General features: G+C 41.4%; 1 protein-coding gene across 2 annotated transcripts in view; it reads left to right on the top strand.

The window, feature by feature from the left end:
- The first annotated feature begins 7,174 nt into the window (after nt 1–7,174).
- Vopp1 (VOPP1 WW domain binding protein) overlaps nt 7,175–15,912 on the top strand; it is a 99,204-nt gene continuing 90,466 nt past the window's right edge. Inside the window, exon 1 of one of the 2 annotated variants that reach the window (XM_058584806.1) lies at nt 7,175–7,335. In XM_058584806.1, the coding sequence (XP_058440789.1) occupies nt 7,195–7,335 (141 nt within the window). In that variant the 5' untranslated portion in view covers nt 7,175–7,194. Of the gene's footprint in view, nt 7,336–7,499; nt 7,725–15,912 lie in introns of those variants that run through there. The other variant, XM_046460401.1, reaches the window with a different exon arrangement.

The following is a 15,912-nucleotide window of genomic DNA, read 5'->3' as shown; positions in this document are numbered from 1 at the left end:
GACACAAAGAAAAAAAATAGCATAAGCCATCTATCTCTGTTTTGTTGTTGTTGGTGTTGGTGGTAGTTTTTGTTGTTGTTGTTCACTTTATTCTATAACTTTTTAATGTATCCTATCCTTGTGCCACATTTTAAGCAACAAAAACAAACCTGATGTGTGCATGCCCTCAAAGTGATCACAACTTAGTTTGGAGCGTGTTTGTAATTTTTTATTAAAAAAGACAAATGTGATTATAGTGTGTTAGATCTAAGTTATGAAAGAGAGGAACCCACTAAAAAGCCATGTATTTTGTCCTTTGAAACATCTTAGAGGACCTCATCTGACTAGACTCTACTGCAGCTGGCTATAGAAGCAAGAGTCTGTGACTATGGCACCTCAGTAAAAATGCAATCAGGGAGCACTCACTAGGAACTGAGATGATCTTTACTGGTGCAGAGATACCAGCTTCTATCATTATTAGAAAACACATCTGAGGTCCTTAGAATCAAACATGAATCCAAGGATATTTATTCAGGAAGCACAACAAAAGTCCTAATGAGCACCTTGGGTCTAGTTTTTACTCAAGAAGAGCTTTGGAGAAAAGTTCCTAGAAGCAAACAAAGCCAGTGAAAAGTATGGCCTTAATTATTCTGTCTAGTTAGTTTTTTGGAGCATACCCCTCGTAACCTACTTCCTTCATCTAGATTTAAAATCATGACCAACTAAAGAATCACACTGAGTTATTAACCAGTGTAGTTACTTAGTTTTTCTCAATGAAAACCCATCAGTATTACAGTGAACTCCTGAGAACCTCATTAGTATGGAAACACTTTCCTAGTTACTGCTCTTAAGGGAATTTTTTCATTGGCATAAAAAGGATGAATAGGCATTGGAGACAGATCAAGCCCAGTCTAGTCCCACCTCCCACTAGTTGGCAGGTTTTTAAAGATTATTTTTTTCTCCAAGGGGTAATGCCTAATCTGTGAAAAATGCACCATGATATTTATTTCCAGTTTCTGAATGATTAAGTTCTGTATCATCTTCTAAAGGTACTGGTAGCATAGCGTGTTACCTAATACTGAAAATTTTCTTGCTTGCTACTAGAATTTATTAAATTATGTTGTTTTAATAAAAAAATATAATGGAAAAAGGCACACGTTAGTCAGCTTTCTATCACCATATCGAATACCTGAGAGAAATTAAAGAGAGGAAACTGTTATTTGGCCTCATTGTTTCTGAGGTTTCAGTTCATGGTCAGTTGTCTCTGTCACTTTGGGACATGTGGTAAGAATAAAGAGCATCATGATGGGATGACAGTGGTGGAGAAAACTACTCACATCATGGTGGCCAGGAAGCAGAGAGAGAGGAGAACAGAAGGGTCCCAATATCCCTTGCAAGCAAACACTCCCAACAATCTAACTTCCTCCAACTAGGCCTCATCCCTTAAAAACTGCTGCCACTTTCCACTAGTACAACAGGTTGGTGACCAACCCTTTAACACATAGCTCTTTGAATTATTCAAGCAGTGAGGCTGAATTGAGGATGTGGCTCAGTGGTTAAGTGACCCTGGATTCAATCCCTGGTACCAAAAGAAAAAGAAAGAAAAAAATTGTAATGTATTTATACCTAGTGAAAGAAAAAAATTAAAAGATCTTAGTAGGGCTACCCTTACAAAGCCAATCTATGCAGTATCCAAACTATCACATTATTCTAATTATTAAAAGCTTGAAAGCATCATTGACTAAATCAATATCTCCAAACTTCCCCATGCCTTATCCAATCTTGTCATTTTTCATTTTTTTTTATTCACCATTCACCAATTCCCTTTATCACCCTTGTCAGGAAAGAAAATGTTTCCCTCTACTTTTTTGTGCTAGTCAGTTTTCCATTGCTGTGACAAAATACTTGAGAAAATCACCTTAAAGGAGGAAAGATTTATTGTGGCTCACAGTTTCAGAGGTTTCAGTCTAAGGTCAGCTGGCTCCATTTCTTTGGGCCGCAGCAGAAGTGGGAGCTTGTGGTGAAGGATGATGTTCACCTCACAGCCAGCCAAGAAGCAAAGAGAAAGTGAGCTAGGAAGGGGCTGGGGGACATAATATACTTTTGTGAAGCATCCATCTAGAAACCTGCTTCCTCCAACTAGGCCCTACCTCCCACAGTTTCCACTATCATACAAAAGTCCAATAAATCATGCATCTATCAATGGATTAGTCCATCAATGAGATCAGAGTTCTCAGGATTCAATCAGTTTCCCAAAACCCCACCTCTGAACATTGCTGCACTGGGGACCAGGCCTTGAGAGACATTTCAGATCCAAACCGTAACACCTCGTATGTTTAACACCTGGGGCTTACAAATTAAACTAATAAATGACAGATTAAAAGGAAAAAGGTTTATTTATATGAAAGGGACAACTAATAAAAGAATTAGCCAGTTCACAAAATGGTCAAAGTTAGAAGCTTCTATTTCTAACTTGGTAAAGAAAAAGGAGAGGGGGGAAAACGATTTCTGTTCAAAAACAAAACAAAACAAAACACAGCACAAATAGGTTGCTTTAAGAGAGACAAGTATCCTGCCTGCCACAAGGGGAGCAGTTTCTCACCAAACCCTTCCCTGTGGTACTCTGCCTCACCTTGTGCCTAGAGCTATGGAGTCAACAACCTATGGATGGAGACCTCCAATCCTGAACCAAGATAAACTTTTCCTCCTCTTAAGGAAAAGAAAAGACAATATGATTGATGTATGTACATTCCATGTATGTATTATATGTCAAATTACATTCTACTGTCATGTATGACTAAAAAAAATAAATAAAAATTTAAAAAAATTAAATTAAAAAAAAAAGAAAAGGAAAAATAAATGGGATTTGGGGAGAATAAAGAGAAGATTTGAAAACTTTTCGTTAATACACATTTATGCCAAAACCATGTGTTCTTTCCAAAACCATGTGTTCTTTCCATCTTATTTAAAGCCAAGAAACTACACCTGAGAGAGGAGTTATGATAAATTTATTTTGGGTTTCTTCTTGGGAGTAGACCTGACTGAAAAGAAAATGTATAGCATACTCATTTGCCAGAAGTTGCCGCTTTTAATCAGATAAGGAGACCTCTGAGAAGGCAACTTCTACATGTGTTCAAATTAGAAACAATGCCTGAATGCTTCTCTGCCTGTCCTCATCCCCCACTACATGACTTTGGAAGGCATTTCAGATGACCCTTACCAATCCTGTTCAGGCAGCATTACTCATTTTTATTATTAAGGTATATTCTGAGTTTATAACTGTAGTGAACTAAATGGATCACCCTTTTCTTGCAGTTCACCTAGAATGGGGCTCCTGAAATACGATTCTTTTTTTTAATATTTATTTTTTAGTTGTAGTTGGACACAATGCCTTTATTTAATTTATTTATTTTTATGTGGTACTGAGGCTCAAACCCAGGGCCTTGCATGTGCTAGGTGGGCGTTCTACCATTGAGCTACCACCCCAGCCCCTGAAATCTGATTCTTGATAACAATATCCTGCAGGTATGTTGTACTGGACATCTCACTGAACATTTTGTAGTTTTTTTAAAAATCAAAAATGCCATGTGTCAGCCTTCAGATACAGTATGGATAGAATCTAATCTCTTCTCCCAATCTCTATTATAAGTCCCTTCATCTCTTGTCTGGAGCCTAGATGAAGAGATAGTCACTTAAACCACTATGATACAGAATGCTGAGGGCAGAGACCAGGGAATTTGAGGATGACCTCACATTAATCGTATCAATCTCCTTACAGCTCTTGCAGTCTCTGCCTTTCACTCAACCTTTTCCAATCCTTCTACATAGTACACAGAATGATCTTTTTAAAGCTTAAGCTAGCTCATATTCCTTTTCAGTTTAAAACACTAAAATTATATTCCATTTTTCTCAGAACTAAATCCTAAGTCTTTATAATGGACTACAAATATAGGCCCCCACTTCATGTTTTTTTGTGGGCGTTGGGTGAGTACCAGGGATTGAACTCAGGGGCACTGGATCACTGAGCCACATCCCCAGCCCTATTTTGTATTTTATTTAGAGACAGGGTCTCACTGAGTTGCTTAGTGCCTTGCTTTTGCTGAGGCTGGCTTTGAACTCACGATCCTCCTGCCTCAGCCTCTTGAGCTGCTGGGATTAAAGTGTGTGCCACCAAGCCCTGCCTTACTTCATCTTTGAATTCAGGTCTCACTATCTTTATGAGAGTGTAGGTCTCCAGCCCCTCTGATCCTATCCCAGAGTCTTTGATTGATAATCTTGTTAGGTTTCCTTTCCTACCTGAATGTCTCTGCTCCTGGCAACTTGCCACAGGGATCTGGCTTGACACCCCTATGTTTAGTAACACTCAGTCCTACTTCCCAAATGCTTTATTTAATTTATTTTTCTTCCTGGCACTTAATTCCATCTGACATACACTTTTATTTACTTATTCTATTATTTGTCATCCCTCCTTAGATTGATGTCTACATGAGGGCAGTCACTCTGCCAGTTTTTCCCCCACTGCATTATCTATCTTGTTCAAGTGTATCAACATCTAGACTAATGTTCTGATCAAAGTAGATGTAGAAAAATCTTTGTTATTTAAAATTCATCACCTGTTCATCACCATTCATGTAGACCCCAGAAAGTTTTGCAGGGCAGCTGCAGCTCAAGTTCAGTCTGTTATTCCCTTCCTTTGGTAACACAAATGTCTCAGCTTCTGGGTCCTGTCTTGCTAGCTTTTACCTGAGGTGTGAGCAGTCCTACCCCAAACAACTGATCAGAGAATTTCTTTCTCTGAAAGTTGTTCTGGTAAATACAGTTCTCTTGTCTTGTTACTTTTTCAGTGATACTTGATGCCCTTACAATTTGTGCAACAGGAAACAGCCTGGCTTGCCTCTCACTCTCTTACTCCACCAATACCAAACAATCACCATGTCCTTCAAAACTAGACAGAAAAGACACATGAAGGATATCAGAATGGGGGAAAGCATAGTTAGCATTCTAAATTCACACTCTGGATATTTTTATTCAAATTATATTAAGTTGAACTCATCAAAACAATCTTCTCAAGGTGGAGACAAAGAGTATTCTTGGTTTGCATCTGGAATACTGCCCCCACCACCCCCACCATCCAAAGTCTCATGTGTTCAGAGGTGGGGCTTCAGGGAAGTGATTGGATTATGAGGCCTCTGACCTCATTCTGGGACTAATCCACTGATGCTCAATGGATTACTGGGAGGTGGCACCTAGTAGGAGGAAGTAGGTCATTGGGGTCATGCCCTGGGAAAGGTTTATCTTCTTTCAGGCTTCTTTCTCCCACTCCCTCTTTACTTCCAGGATGCCTTGGGCTGAGCAGCTTTCATCCTCCATGCCCTGCCACCATGACATTCTGCTCACCTCAGGCTAATGCAGTGAAGCTGCCAATCACAGACTGAGACCTCTGAGATCCATAAGCCAAAATAAATCTTTGCTCCTCAAAGTTGTTCTTGTGAGGTATTTTGGTCACAGTGAGGAAAAACTGACTAACACAGATGTAGGAAGTGGATTGGATCAGGTATTAGTATATTGTTCAAAATGTAATAGAAACATAACATGCATATAAACACATGGTGAACACAGGTCAAAGTTCCATCTTAACCCATTAATGAAGGAACCAGTGTTGCTGAAAGGTCGGGCCTTGTCCGTCCTCAATGCTAATCCAATAATGAAGACATGGCCAGCTTTGGGAAAAAAAGAAAAAGAAGATTTATTGCTTTGCTGGCAAAGGAGAAACACAGGGGACTTCTGTCCTAGAGACTGATTCTGCCCATCAGTAGGAACAGGGGCTTTTAAAGAAGTGATTCAAAGGCTACATTCCACATGTTTTGTGTTAGAGTTGTAATAGTCATTTCTGAGATCTTCTGGTACCATACCCAAAGTCTGTATTATTTTATTCTTATGGTGGGTATGTATTCAAGGACAGATAAATCCACCTAAAATGAGGAACAAAGGTAATCCTATTTCCCTTGAGATTGGGGAGGGGAGATTAGGGACAAGCAAGGAGAGGAGAAAGAAACATGTCCTTTTAAAAAAATAAGTTTCAATGGCAAAGCAGCAAGGGCTACAGTCCAAGCATAAAGTGGACCACTGTTAAACCAGTAGGATGGCAAACTCCTTCAAAGAAGAAAACAGGTGATCACCCCTCTCCTGAGTATATAGCCAGTTGAAAAGTTGGGGGAAGGAAATTCTTGGAAAGAGAATGAAACATTAGAAAATTAAAGTTCTAACCCCAGCAAGGCACACTGAATTTTTACAGGACACTGATCATTTACATTGCCATGGGGTAAAGGGTAATACTTTGGTCTCTTTCATACAACACACTTTTGGCTATTTTCTGCAAATTAATTTCTGACCTTAATTTTTTTTTTTTTTAAAACTGTGGTGCTGGGGAACCAACCCAGTGGTTTGTGCATGCCGAGACTGTGCTCTACCACTGGGATACATCCTCAGTCCTACTTCTGCCCTAAAAAGAATTGTAATTAAGGCCAAGTCACTACAATACACTGACTGACCCTTGGCAGCTTTGTGGTACGGTTCTTTTCTGCCTCACTTTTAAGTTCTAATAGGTACAGTCTGGTGGTGCACTCAAGACTGGAAAAGTGAGGTAAAGGGTATTTGCCTCAAGTGACATTTATTTCCATGAATCCTCCTCCTTCCATCTCTAGTTATGGGTAGTCCCTGACCTTTATGCTCTTCTATTATCCTGTACTCTACACTCAGCACCCTGATAGTTAAGTGTTTCTCCCTCTAGACTACAGGAGCGTTTTTCTTGTCCACCTCTACACAATCTACCGTAAGCTCAGGATTTAATACATCTTACAAATCTCAACAAATGTTCCTTGAATATTTTTACAAATAAATGGCAACTGAATTGTGCTGTGAAAAAATCGAACGGCTTTGAGGGGTACTTCAAGGTGGGGTCAATGGTGTCAGGGCAGGAAGATATGCTGGAAGAAAAATATCAACATCTAAGTGAGAGGTGAGGTGCAGGGAGCCTTTATTCCACAGTCAACCTTCCTCGCCCTTTGTCCTCCCCATCACACTTGGGCGGGGTGCTCGACCCCCCACCCTGCTGTAGGCAGAAAAGGAGAGAAGAAGATAGAAACCAGGGGGCGGAGAGGGGGCGTGCAGAAAGAAAAGGAATGAGAAAAGAAAACAGAAAACCAGGAGGCAAGAATGGGTTCCTCTACAGCCACCTCAGCCCCTCCTCCATCCGCGGAGACTCTGCCACTTTTAAAAACCTTTTCGGTCTATCAGGTGGTGACACTATACCGTATCCCCCGAAAGAGAAGACATGTGGCAGCTCCTCTCACACTGGTAGGTCCGTGGGGTTCCTCAACCCATCCCTGGCTCATGCACTTCAGCATCTCGGGTCCCCGCGCCCGACAGCCGCGCCCCACTCTGGCCTTCGATTCCGGGTACCAGCGGACGCGCGCGCTGTGCGGGCAGGTCGGGAGCGCGCGCCGGCTGGGGGCGGAGCGCTGCGAGATCTGCGCCGCGCGTCCCACCTCCCGGCTAGCTTGCTGCTGGCCCAGTCCGCGCGCGCCGGCTCCCGGCTGGAGTCAGCCCATCTGCCCACCGCTGTGGGGACTTGCCCCTGACCCGCCTGTGAGCCGGCAGCCGGGCGCACCGGGAGAGGACAAGGAGGAGCCATGAGCCGCTTGCCCGTTAGGGTGGCGGCGCTGCTGTTGGGGCTGCTGGTGGAGGTAGGGACCGAGCCGCTCCCGGCGCCTCCCGAAGCGCTGGTGTGGCGCGGACAATGCTAGGACAGAAGGGGGGACGCAGTTATGAGGCTTCTGTACCCCGGGAGACTTCCTGGGGGAGTCGAATTGTCGAGCGGCTGAGAACTACAGCCCCACGGACCTGCATATGTCCGGGTGCGGGAAGGTGTAGGAACCCCGGTGACAGGGAAGCTCTCCTGGCCCTTACGCTGCTTCTCCCTGTCCTTCCCCTTCTATCCGTGTCCCCTATCCCCAGCCCCCTCTTGGAAAGCTTATTTCTTTCGCTTCTTGCTCCGGTTTGCAGCACTCGGGAGTGACCTTTGTGCCCTGTCTGCCCACCCTCCCTGCTGCGGAGGGCTGGAGATCGGTGGGAGTTGGGGGGGGCGGGGGTCCCCGCGAGCAGAGCGGCGCAGGCGCGGAGATTCCGGGACGCGAAGCGGTTCGGGGTTGCGGTGGGACGACTGGGGCGGAAGAGGGGGCGAGTTGCTAGTAGGCGGAAGGGAAGTGGTGAGAAATGTCACGCGAATGCCAGAGAAAATAGCCGAGATGAGCAGCAGGATGAAACATCGGTGCTTTTGAAAGTGAAGCGCAAAGTCTTCAGGTGTGAAAAGAAAATTCCACCGAGAGCTCGGGTGGTGGGTGCTGATCGGAAGCCTAGGGAACTTGTTGAACTGCTAGAGGGTGGAAGCGGCGCCCAGTGACCACAACCCTCGTGGGGACTGCGGCTCCTCCTGCCTGAAAAGTTGCATCCTGTGACAGGGGCCACCCCCTTCTAGCTAAAGCGGGTTCTTTAAAATGGGCCCTGGTGGAATTCCAGTGTGGAGGATCTGAATTAGGACTTAACTCCCTACTGAGCCTGTTTATTTGGAAAGAAATTTGTGTTACATTAATGAAGTCAATGTAAATGAGAAATGATTAACATACTTTTTTTTTTTTTAATGTCCTAGTTTAGACAGTTGTAAAAACTCTCCCTTAATAGTTGAGTGATACTGGAAATGACGACTTTGTTTTTTCCGTGTATTAAAAAGAAATTGTTAGAAAATGTTAGAGGGCAAGTCTTAGTTCTCTGGAAAAGAAGGTTGATGGAAAAGTTTTTCCTTGCTCCAGGCTCTACCGTAGCAGACTTCCTGTTTTTGTTTGAAATATCTCTCTCGTTTAGTATTTAATGTTTTTTGTGGAATGCCTCCCTGCTCCAAATCTTTCCATTTGTTCAGACTTTTAAAACCTTAGGAATCACATCCCCTTGGTGACTCAACATAGAGAGCAACAGAGAAATGAATCAGAGACCGCTATTTACATAAAAACAAACGTGTGTACCTTAATGCACGGGTGTCTACATTTGCAATCCTTTTTGTTTTTAATTGCTGCTTAATATAATTAACTAGCCTTCCCTTTCCTCTGCATTTGTGCCACCCTTGTCTCCCAGGCCTTTTTTTTTTTTTTTTCTCTGTGGTTTTGTGTCTGTGTGTATCCTAAAGAGCCTTGGAGTCTTGGTTCTTTCCAAAACAGCTGTTTTGTTGGGTAGGAATTTATCATCTTAATCAGGAGTTCTAATCTTTCTGAAAGGTTGAAACATCATTAAAAGCAGAACCATGATGTAAAACTAAAACCTAAATGACTAAGAGGATGCTTTCATAGAGTTGTATATCTGAACATACAGATATACAACTGGTAATTTTTTTTGTTTGTGGGACGGTGTGAGGTACCCTATTTGCATGCAATGATTATCCTGGGTACCTAATGTATGGTGGAGGAATTAAGGAGATTTCTTTATAGTTTATCACATGGAATTTTATATGTGAGACTTATATCTGTGATTTTTCATCTTAAATTGATTGCTCTAAATGTGTTTTATTGGCATACTTTTGATGCTTTTGAAGTCCTGAATCACATACATAAATGTGCGATTATGGAGTGTGTGGGGAGCAAAGGGTACTCTTCATGTTGAGTGTTTTAAAATAATTGAGAGAGGTATTTGTTGGCTTCAGGCTTCTTTCTGACTGCTAGCTACAACCTGGGACATTTGTCTTTGTTTCTTTGTTCTATTTGAGCCAATTTCAATGTAGAAATTTAGTGTGTAGTTGATCATAAGGTAATAAGGGAGGCCTTGTGGCAGTGAGTGTTCTATTTCCACCCTCTGGAACCCTGTAACCCTGTCGCCAGCTGTCTTCATCCAGGATCAAGCATGTTTTTTTGTTTTGTTTTGTTTTATTATTTTTTTTAGTGTCAATGTACCTTTATTTTATTTATTGATATATGGTGCTGAGAATCGAACCCAGTGCCTCACAGATACTAGGCAAGCACTCTGCCATTGAGCAACAACCCCAGATAAAGCATGGGGTTTTTATGTCAGTGAGGGGTATCTGAATAGGGAGGGGATCTAAAAAGTTTTGAAAAGAGCCTTCCAGCCTTGCATCACCATTTCTTTGTATAAAATTATTTCCCTCTTAGACAAAACTGCATACTTATTTTTATTTGGTAAATATTCATAGAATGATTACCTGGTGCCAGGCACTGTTCTAAGCACTTGACAAATGTTAACTCATTAATCCTTTCTGGCACTTACTTTCATCCTCATCCTTGTTTCAACTGGGAGATGTTAAATAACTAGTCCCAAGTTTCACTGCTTTTAAGTATGAGGGGTTAGAGCTGTAAACCCTGAGAGTCTGGCTCCAGTCTGTGCCTTCACCATGATATTTGCTTCTTCTTCCATACTCTGTCTACATGGGGACATGCAGGAATTTGCACATTGTGTAACCCCAGGTCAGTAGTGGATTGGGAGAGGTTCGTGACCTAATTTACAGGTAAAGCAGCAAAATCCCTGCCAGAAACTCAGTCACCCTTTCATTGAGGGACCCTATAATTTAAATCACGACACTTTGGAGAGTGAAATTGGATATTGATTGTTTGTAATTGTGCCTGAATAGGAGACATCAATAGTACTGTCTCAGGAAACCTGGGTTGTGTGCTCATCCTGAACATACATCCTGGGCAGAGCTCTAAGCAGGAACAGGCAGCTGACAGCACCATCCCTCCCCCAGGGAGGCTTCTTGGAGCTCATTAATGGAGTGACCTTTTTTCTCTTAACTCAGAATTTACTATGAATTATGCCAACAGCTAGTAAGGGCTTTATTTCTTCTCCTCCCTCCTGCTTCCCCCAGTTTCTCTGCCAGCTGCTTAAGTCCAGGGACTGGGTCACAAATGTAGAAGATTTTTTTATAGATTGGCCACAAGTTCTGGTTCCCACAAATAGGAAAACCCAAAGCCCTTTTGAATGTTTCTGTTCTGGTGATGAGATCTCCTGCGAAGGTTCTTGTGTGAAGAATGAGGAGACTAAGTTGTCTCCTGCTATTCTTGGTGGAGTAATTCCTAGGGGCCTTCACTGGGCCACAACAGCACCTTAGAAACAAAAAACAAAAAAGAAGAAGAAGAGAGGGGAGGAAGAGGAAGAGGAAGAAGAGGAAAAAGAAGAAAAGAAAGCCCTGATTGTACTTTGGTTGAAACTGGAGAATAATTAGGCCTCAAGCATATGTACCTCCCTGGGGCTTTTCAACAATGTATTGTTTTCTAGACATTGTCATTGCACAGTTTGTCACTGCAGAGTTTCTAGGGCTTAGGTTATTGATACTTTTGAAGTACACGTTGCCTTTGCCAGAAATGTATAGTATACTACTTTCATTTGTTTGTTTATTTATTTTGTGTGTGTGTGTGGGGGGGGTGCTGGGGATCAACACTCCATCACTGAATTATACCTTACACCCCCCAGTATATTATTTGGTATAACCTTTACCCATGCAAGTGCTATAGGTTCATTATGTTCATTCACAGAGGGGAAGAACTCATTTAAGGGACCAGCCTCAGTATCTTTCTGATATTTCCCTGGAGCCCAAAGCACTTTTTTTTTTTTTTTTTTTTTTTTGGTACAAAGGAGTGAACTCAGGGGTGCTTTACCACTGAGCCACATCCCCATTTTAATTTTTTTTTTTTTTTTGAGACAGTGTCTTGCTTAATTGTTTAGGGACTGGCTAAATTGCTTAGGCTGCCTTTGAACTTGTGATCCTTCTATTTCAGCCTCCCAAGCCACTGGGAGTATAGGCATCTGCCACCATGCCCTGCCAAAACTGGACACTCTTAACTGAGGCTGCCTCATGCTTCAAAGTTGTTCTGCAGAAGAACCAACAGCCCTTGAAAGGTTGGACAGTGAGCATTATCTTTGAAACTAGGAAAAAAGGGATTACTGAGTATTTTTCTACAGTCCTGTGTATTTTGATGCCTAGGAATCTCAAAATTAGAACCAAGTTATGTTTAAGGGTATTTTTTGTCTCTTGCCAAATGTTTTTTCATGCTCTGGAATTCCAACAAATGTGGCAGCCACTGGCTGCCAATTTTCTGAAATAAGCCTTTCAACCCTCCTACTCTTTTTTAGTTTTTAGCATCTAAGCAACATGCAATTTGAGTGAAAAAGAAGACTATAGGGATTTATCTCTGGAAACTTCAGGGGAGCCTGGGTACTTACGGTTGAGAAAGAGGCAGCAATAAATGAACCAGTGAACCAGGTGGCAAAAACTTCACTCTGAAGTGGAACAAAGATGGGGCCAGGTGTTGGTGGTGGCAGGAGGTCTGGGAGACATCTCCCAGAGCTGGGCTCTACTTAGCCTTTGTTTTCATTTAGCTCTTCAGACCATAAAGTCTAACTTGAGGGAAGAGACTCCAGAAATACATGACAAAGACAGGATCAGGGTAATGGCTCCTTATTTATCTAGTCTCAGGATGCATGTTTTTTTTCCTAGAACTCACTTTTGTCATGTCTTCTTGATGAACCCTCTCAGATATTACCTTCTTGATGAGACCTCACTTGACTACCTTACTTAAAATTCCATTCCACTTCCCCTCCCATTCCATCTTACTCCTTCTCTTTCCAGTATCCATCACTTTCAAAATATGATGGAATTTATATTCCACCAGGTAAGCAGCTAGGGATGAAAATTGGTTCCCAGCCTGATACTATTGGGAGGTGCTGGAACCTTAAAGAGGGAGGGCCTAATGGAAGGAATATCAGTCTCTTTGAATATCAGTCTCTTTCTCTCTTTTTGCTTCCCAGCCGCCAGGAGGTACACAAGTGTTCTCTATTATGTGCTTCTTCCACAAAGTACTATGCTGCCATATAAACAAACAGGGTCAAGTGATCATGTATTGAGACCTCTGAAACCATGAGCCCTAAAAAACCATTCCTGCTTTTAAGTTGATTTGTCTCAGGTGTTTGTGATGGTGACAGAACGCTAACATAATATCTAAAACACAAAATACTGCTAAAAATGCTAACAGTCACATAAACTGTTGAAAAAAAAATGGTTGCCATAAAAACACAGTATCTATGAAGCACAGTAAGGCAAAGTACCATAAAACCAGGTATGCCTGTACTCCACATCTAATCTGTGTTTGAACACCTCTGGAGGGAAATTCATTCTTTCAAGATAAAGCATCAACTTTGGGGAAAGGCCAGCATAGTTTCTACCTGTTCCTACTTCTGCACTCTTGGCCTTTTCAAAAGTATCACAATAATATCCCTTCAGCCTTTGGGCACAACTGTTATAGTCCCCAATAAGTGTGCTCTTGTCCAGGATTCATTTCCTGCTGTCATTTCTCCCAAGATGTGATTTCAAATCATCTCATCACCCTCAAACCTGCGTTTGAAAACTCTGAACTGGGCGGTAAGTGGAGAATCCTCATTGTCTAAAAATAATTGGACCTAGAAAAAGTTGCCTCAAAGTGAGTCCACTTGAACCAAATTTCAAAATGCCATGGTGAATAGTGGGTTAAAATGTTTGGTTGGGACTTTATTTTGAAAAAAATACAGTGCATGTTATAAAAAATAATTTGTTTTATCCTAAGTGATTATTTTAGAATGATGTCTCAATTTGGAGGGCAGAGTGTCATTTTTCTGACAAAATGCCATGATGCATAAAAAGAGAGTTTTCACTTGATTTCTGTGGTATTATCATGACATACCTCACTACTCTGAGTTATTTGCTCTAGTGGCCAATCTCCTACTCACCCCATCTCCAAATTCTCTTAGTCCTTTTGGTTTGTATCAGTCTGCTTTGGACAACTATTGCGTTACTAATAAATGTCTTATTTGCAGTATTCTTTGTTCCTTTCATTGACTTCATGGTTATACTTTATCTTCATGAGATCAGAAGGTTATTTTTCTGTCCACCTGTGTTATACTTTCCTGTGACCCTATGAGCAGAAATTGATTATACAGTTTCTTGGGTTAAGAGGGGTGCTGGTGATCTGTTTTAGAAGGAATGGTAAATGTTCACTGTTGGTAAGTCAATTTTGTCACGAAGACATTGACTCACATTTCTTCCCCACTGACACTTATTTGAACAGTAAGGATGCTCTGTGCTTTAAATGTGGTCTGATTACATTGTCTTGTTTGTACCTTGTCATCATGCAGTTTATATCTGTGTGTTGTCCCACCCCTCACCCACTGCCCTGTAGCCAAGAGATTCACATTGAGTTTGCCATGAGACTTCCATGTTTTTTTTTTTTTACATATGTTATTGCTTACAACAATTATGGAGCTATTATTTTTTTAAGAAACTAAAATGACGGTTACACATTTACTCTGTTTCGTACTTCATCCATTCTGTCTTCTTAAGTCTATCACAGTCTCTACATACTATTTTTAAAATCCAGTAACCTTATTTTATACCCTAAACAGATTTGATTATCAGACCATTATTAGTTTTATTCAATCGATTAATAAAAATGTTGAGCAGAGCAGAATAAAATACATAGACCCCCTTTTGAGGCATTTGAGATTTTGACTTGAACAGCAATGTCCTTAAGGAGTCAGAATTCAATTTTAGATGCTGGTTTTGAGGGGTGTGATGATGTGCCTTTGGGGAGAAGAGATCCAATAAGATCTCGAGAGTCAGAGTTTAGTAGTTTTCTAAAATAGGGAGTTGTTTGCATTCAAAAACTGTGAAACAATGGAAAAGGAACCCTCCAGAGGCCCTTGTATTTGGTGATGGGAAATGATGACTTCACTTGTTGGGGTTAAAGAGCCCAGGGCTTAGTGAAGAGAAGGAGGCAGTGGGTTTGCATTTCACAGTTTCAGGAAGTACAGCTGTACACTTCAGTTTCTGACAAAAGAAGAATGTCTTCTGAATAGAACAAAGAGATATCTTATGAAATGAAGTTTGAAATTAATCAATAGCTTGCTGAAAGCACAGAGGATATCCAGATGGTAGTTAGGTCTCCTGTTTGTGTGGCAACATGATCAACTATTACAGAATCTCAGTTCTTTGTGTATTGGCAGGGAGTCTGAGTAAAAATTATGTGCTTATGCTCTCACACAAAAACCAATATGGAGAGTGGGGAGTATGTGTGGGTATGAATATGTGTGTGTGCGTGTGTGCATGTTTTGAAGAGATTACTTTTATAGAAAGTTCTAGTTCCTGGTTCTTCCTTCCTTTAGATGGATTGAAAAGCCAGGTGTGGGTCCTGATAGCCTAATCTTCCTAAAACCGGTTCATATACCTTTAAAAAGAGAAATACCTCAACATTGATGGAAGCTTTTCACAAAATCACCTGATTTGAATTTAACTTGTGCCACAGTTTGGATTAAGAGATTCTGAGCATTGTCAATCATAAACAATGTTCTGTGACCCTGCAAGGATGGAGACTGCACATCTACTAAAACGAACAGCTCTAATTACGCTTTTGTTTAAAATTTGTGCTTGCTTATGTTGTTTAATATGTCAGTGGTTAGATTAAGAAACTTGGTCATAAATGTCCTTAACAAGGGAAAAGAAGATCATGATTACCATCATCCCTGGCTCTAATTTCTGCCATGGATTAAGACAATAAAAGGATAGAAACTAGTCTTCTCTTCCCCTAACATGCCATTGGGATAGCTGAGCAGAAGGCAATAGCATTTTGACATTTAATTAACTGGGAGTAAAGAAGAGTAAAGCTCTTTAGCTGGGCTCAGTCTCTTGGTGTTTTGTGAAGTGTTTAGTGTCATCAAAAGTTATAATTTGGCATTATGGAGAGAGCAAGGACAGGCCTTAAACCATTATGAAGAGTAGGGAGTATGCATGGGTATGTGTGTGTGTGTGTGTGTGTGTGTGTGTGTGTGTGTTTAAGAGATTACTTTTGCAGA

The sequence above is a fragment of the Marmota monax genome, unplaced genomic scaffold (genome assembly GCF_021218885.2).
Source record: "Marmota monax isolate L192 unplaced genomic scaffold, Marmota_monax_Labrador192_F-V1.1 WCK01_AAM20220418_F8-fsc00219, whole genome shotgun sequence".
Classification (NCBI taxonomy): domain Eukaryota; kingdom Metazoa; phylum Chordata; class Mammalia; order Rodentia; family Sciuridae; genus Marmota; species Marmota monax.
The sequence above is the reverse complement of the archived record's forward strand: the minus strand, read 5'-3'. Positions and strand labels throughout refer to the sequence as shown.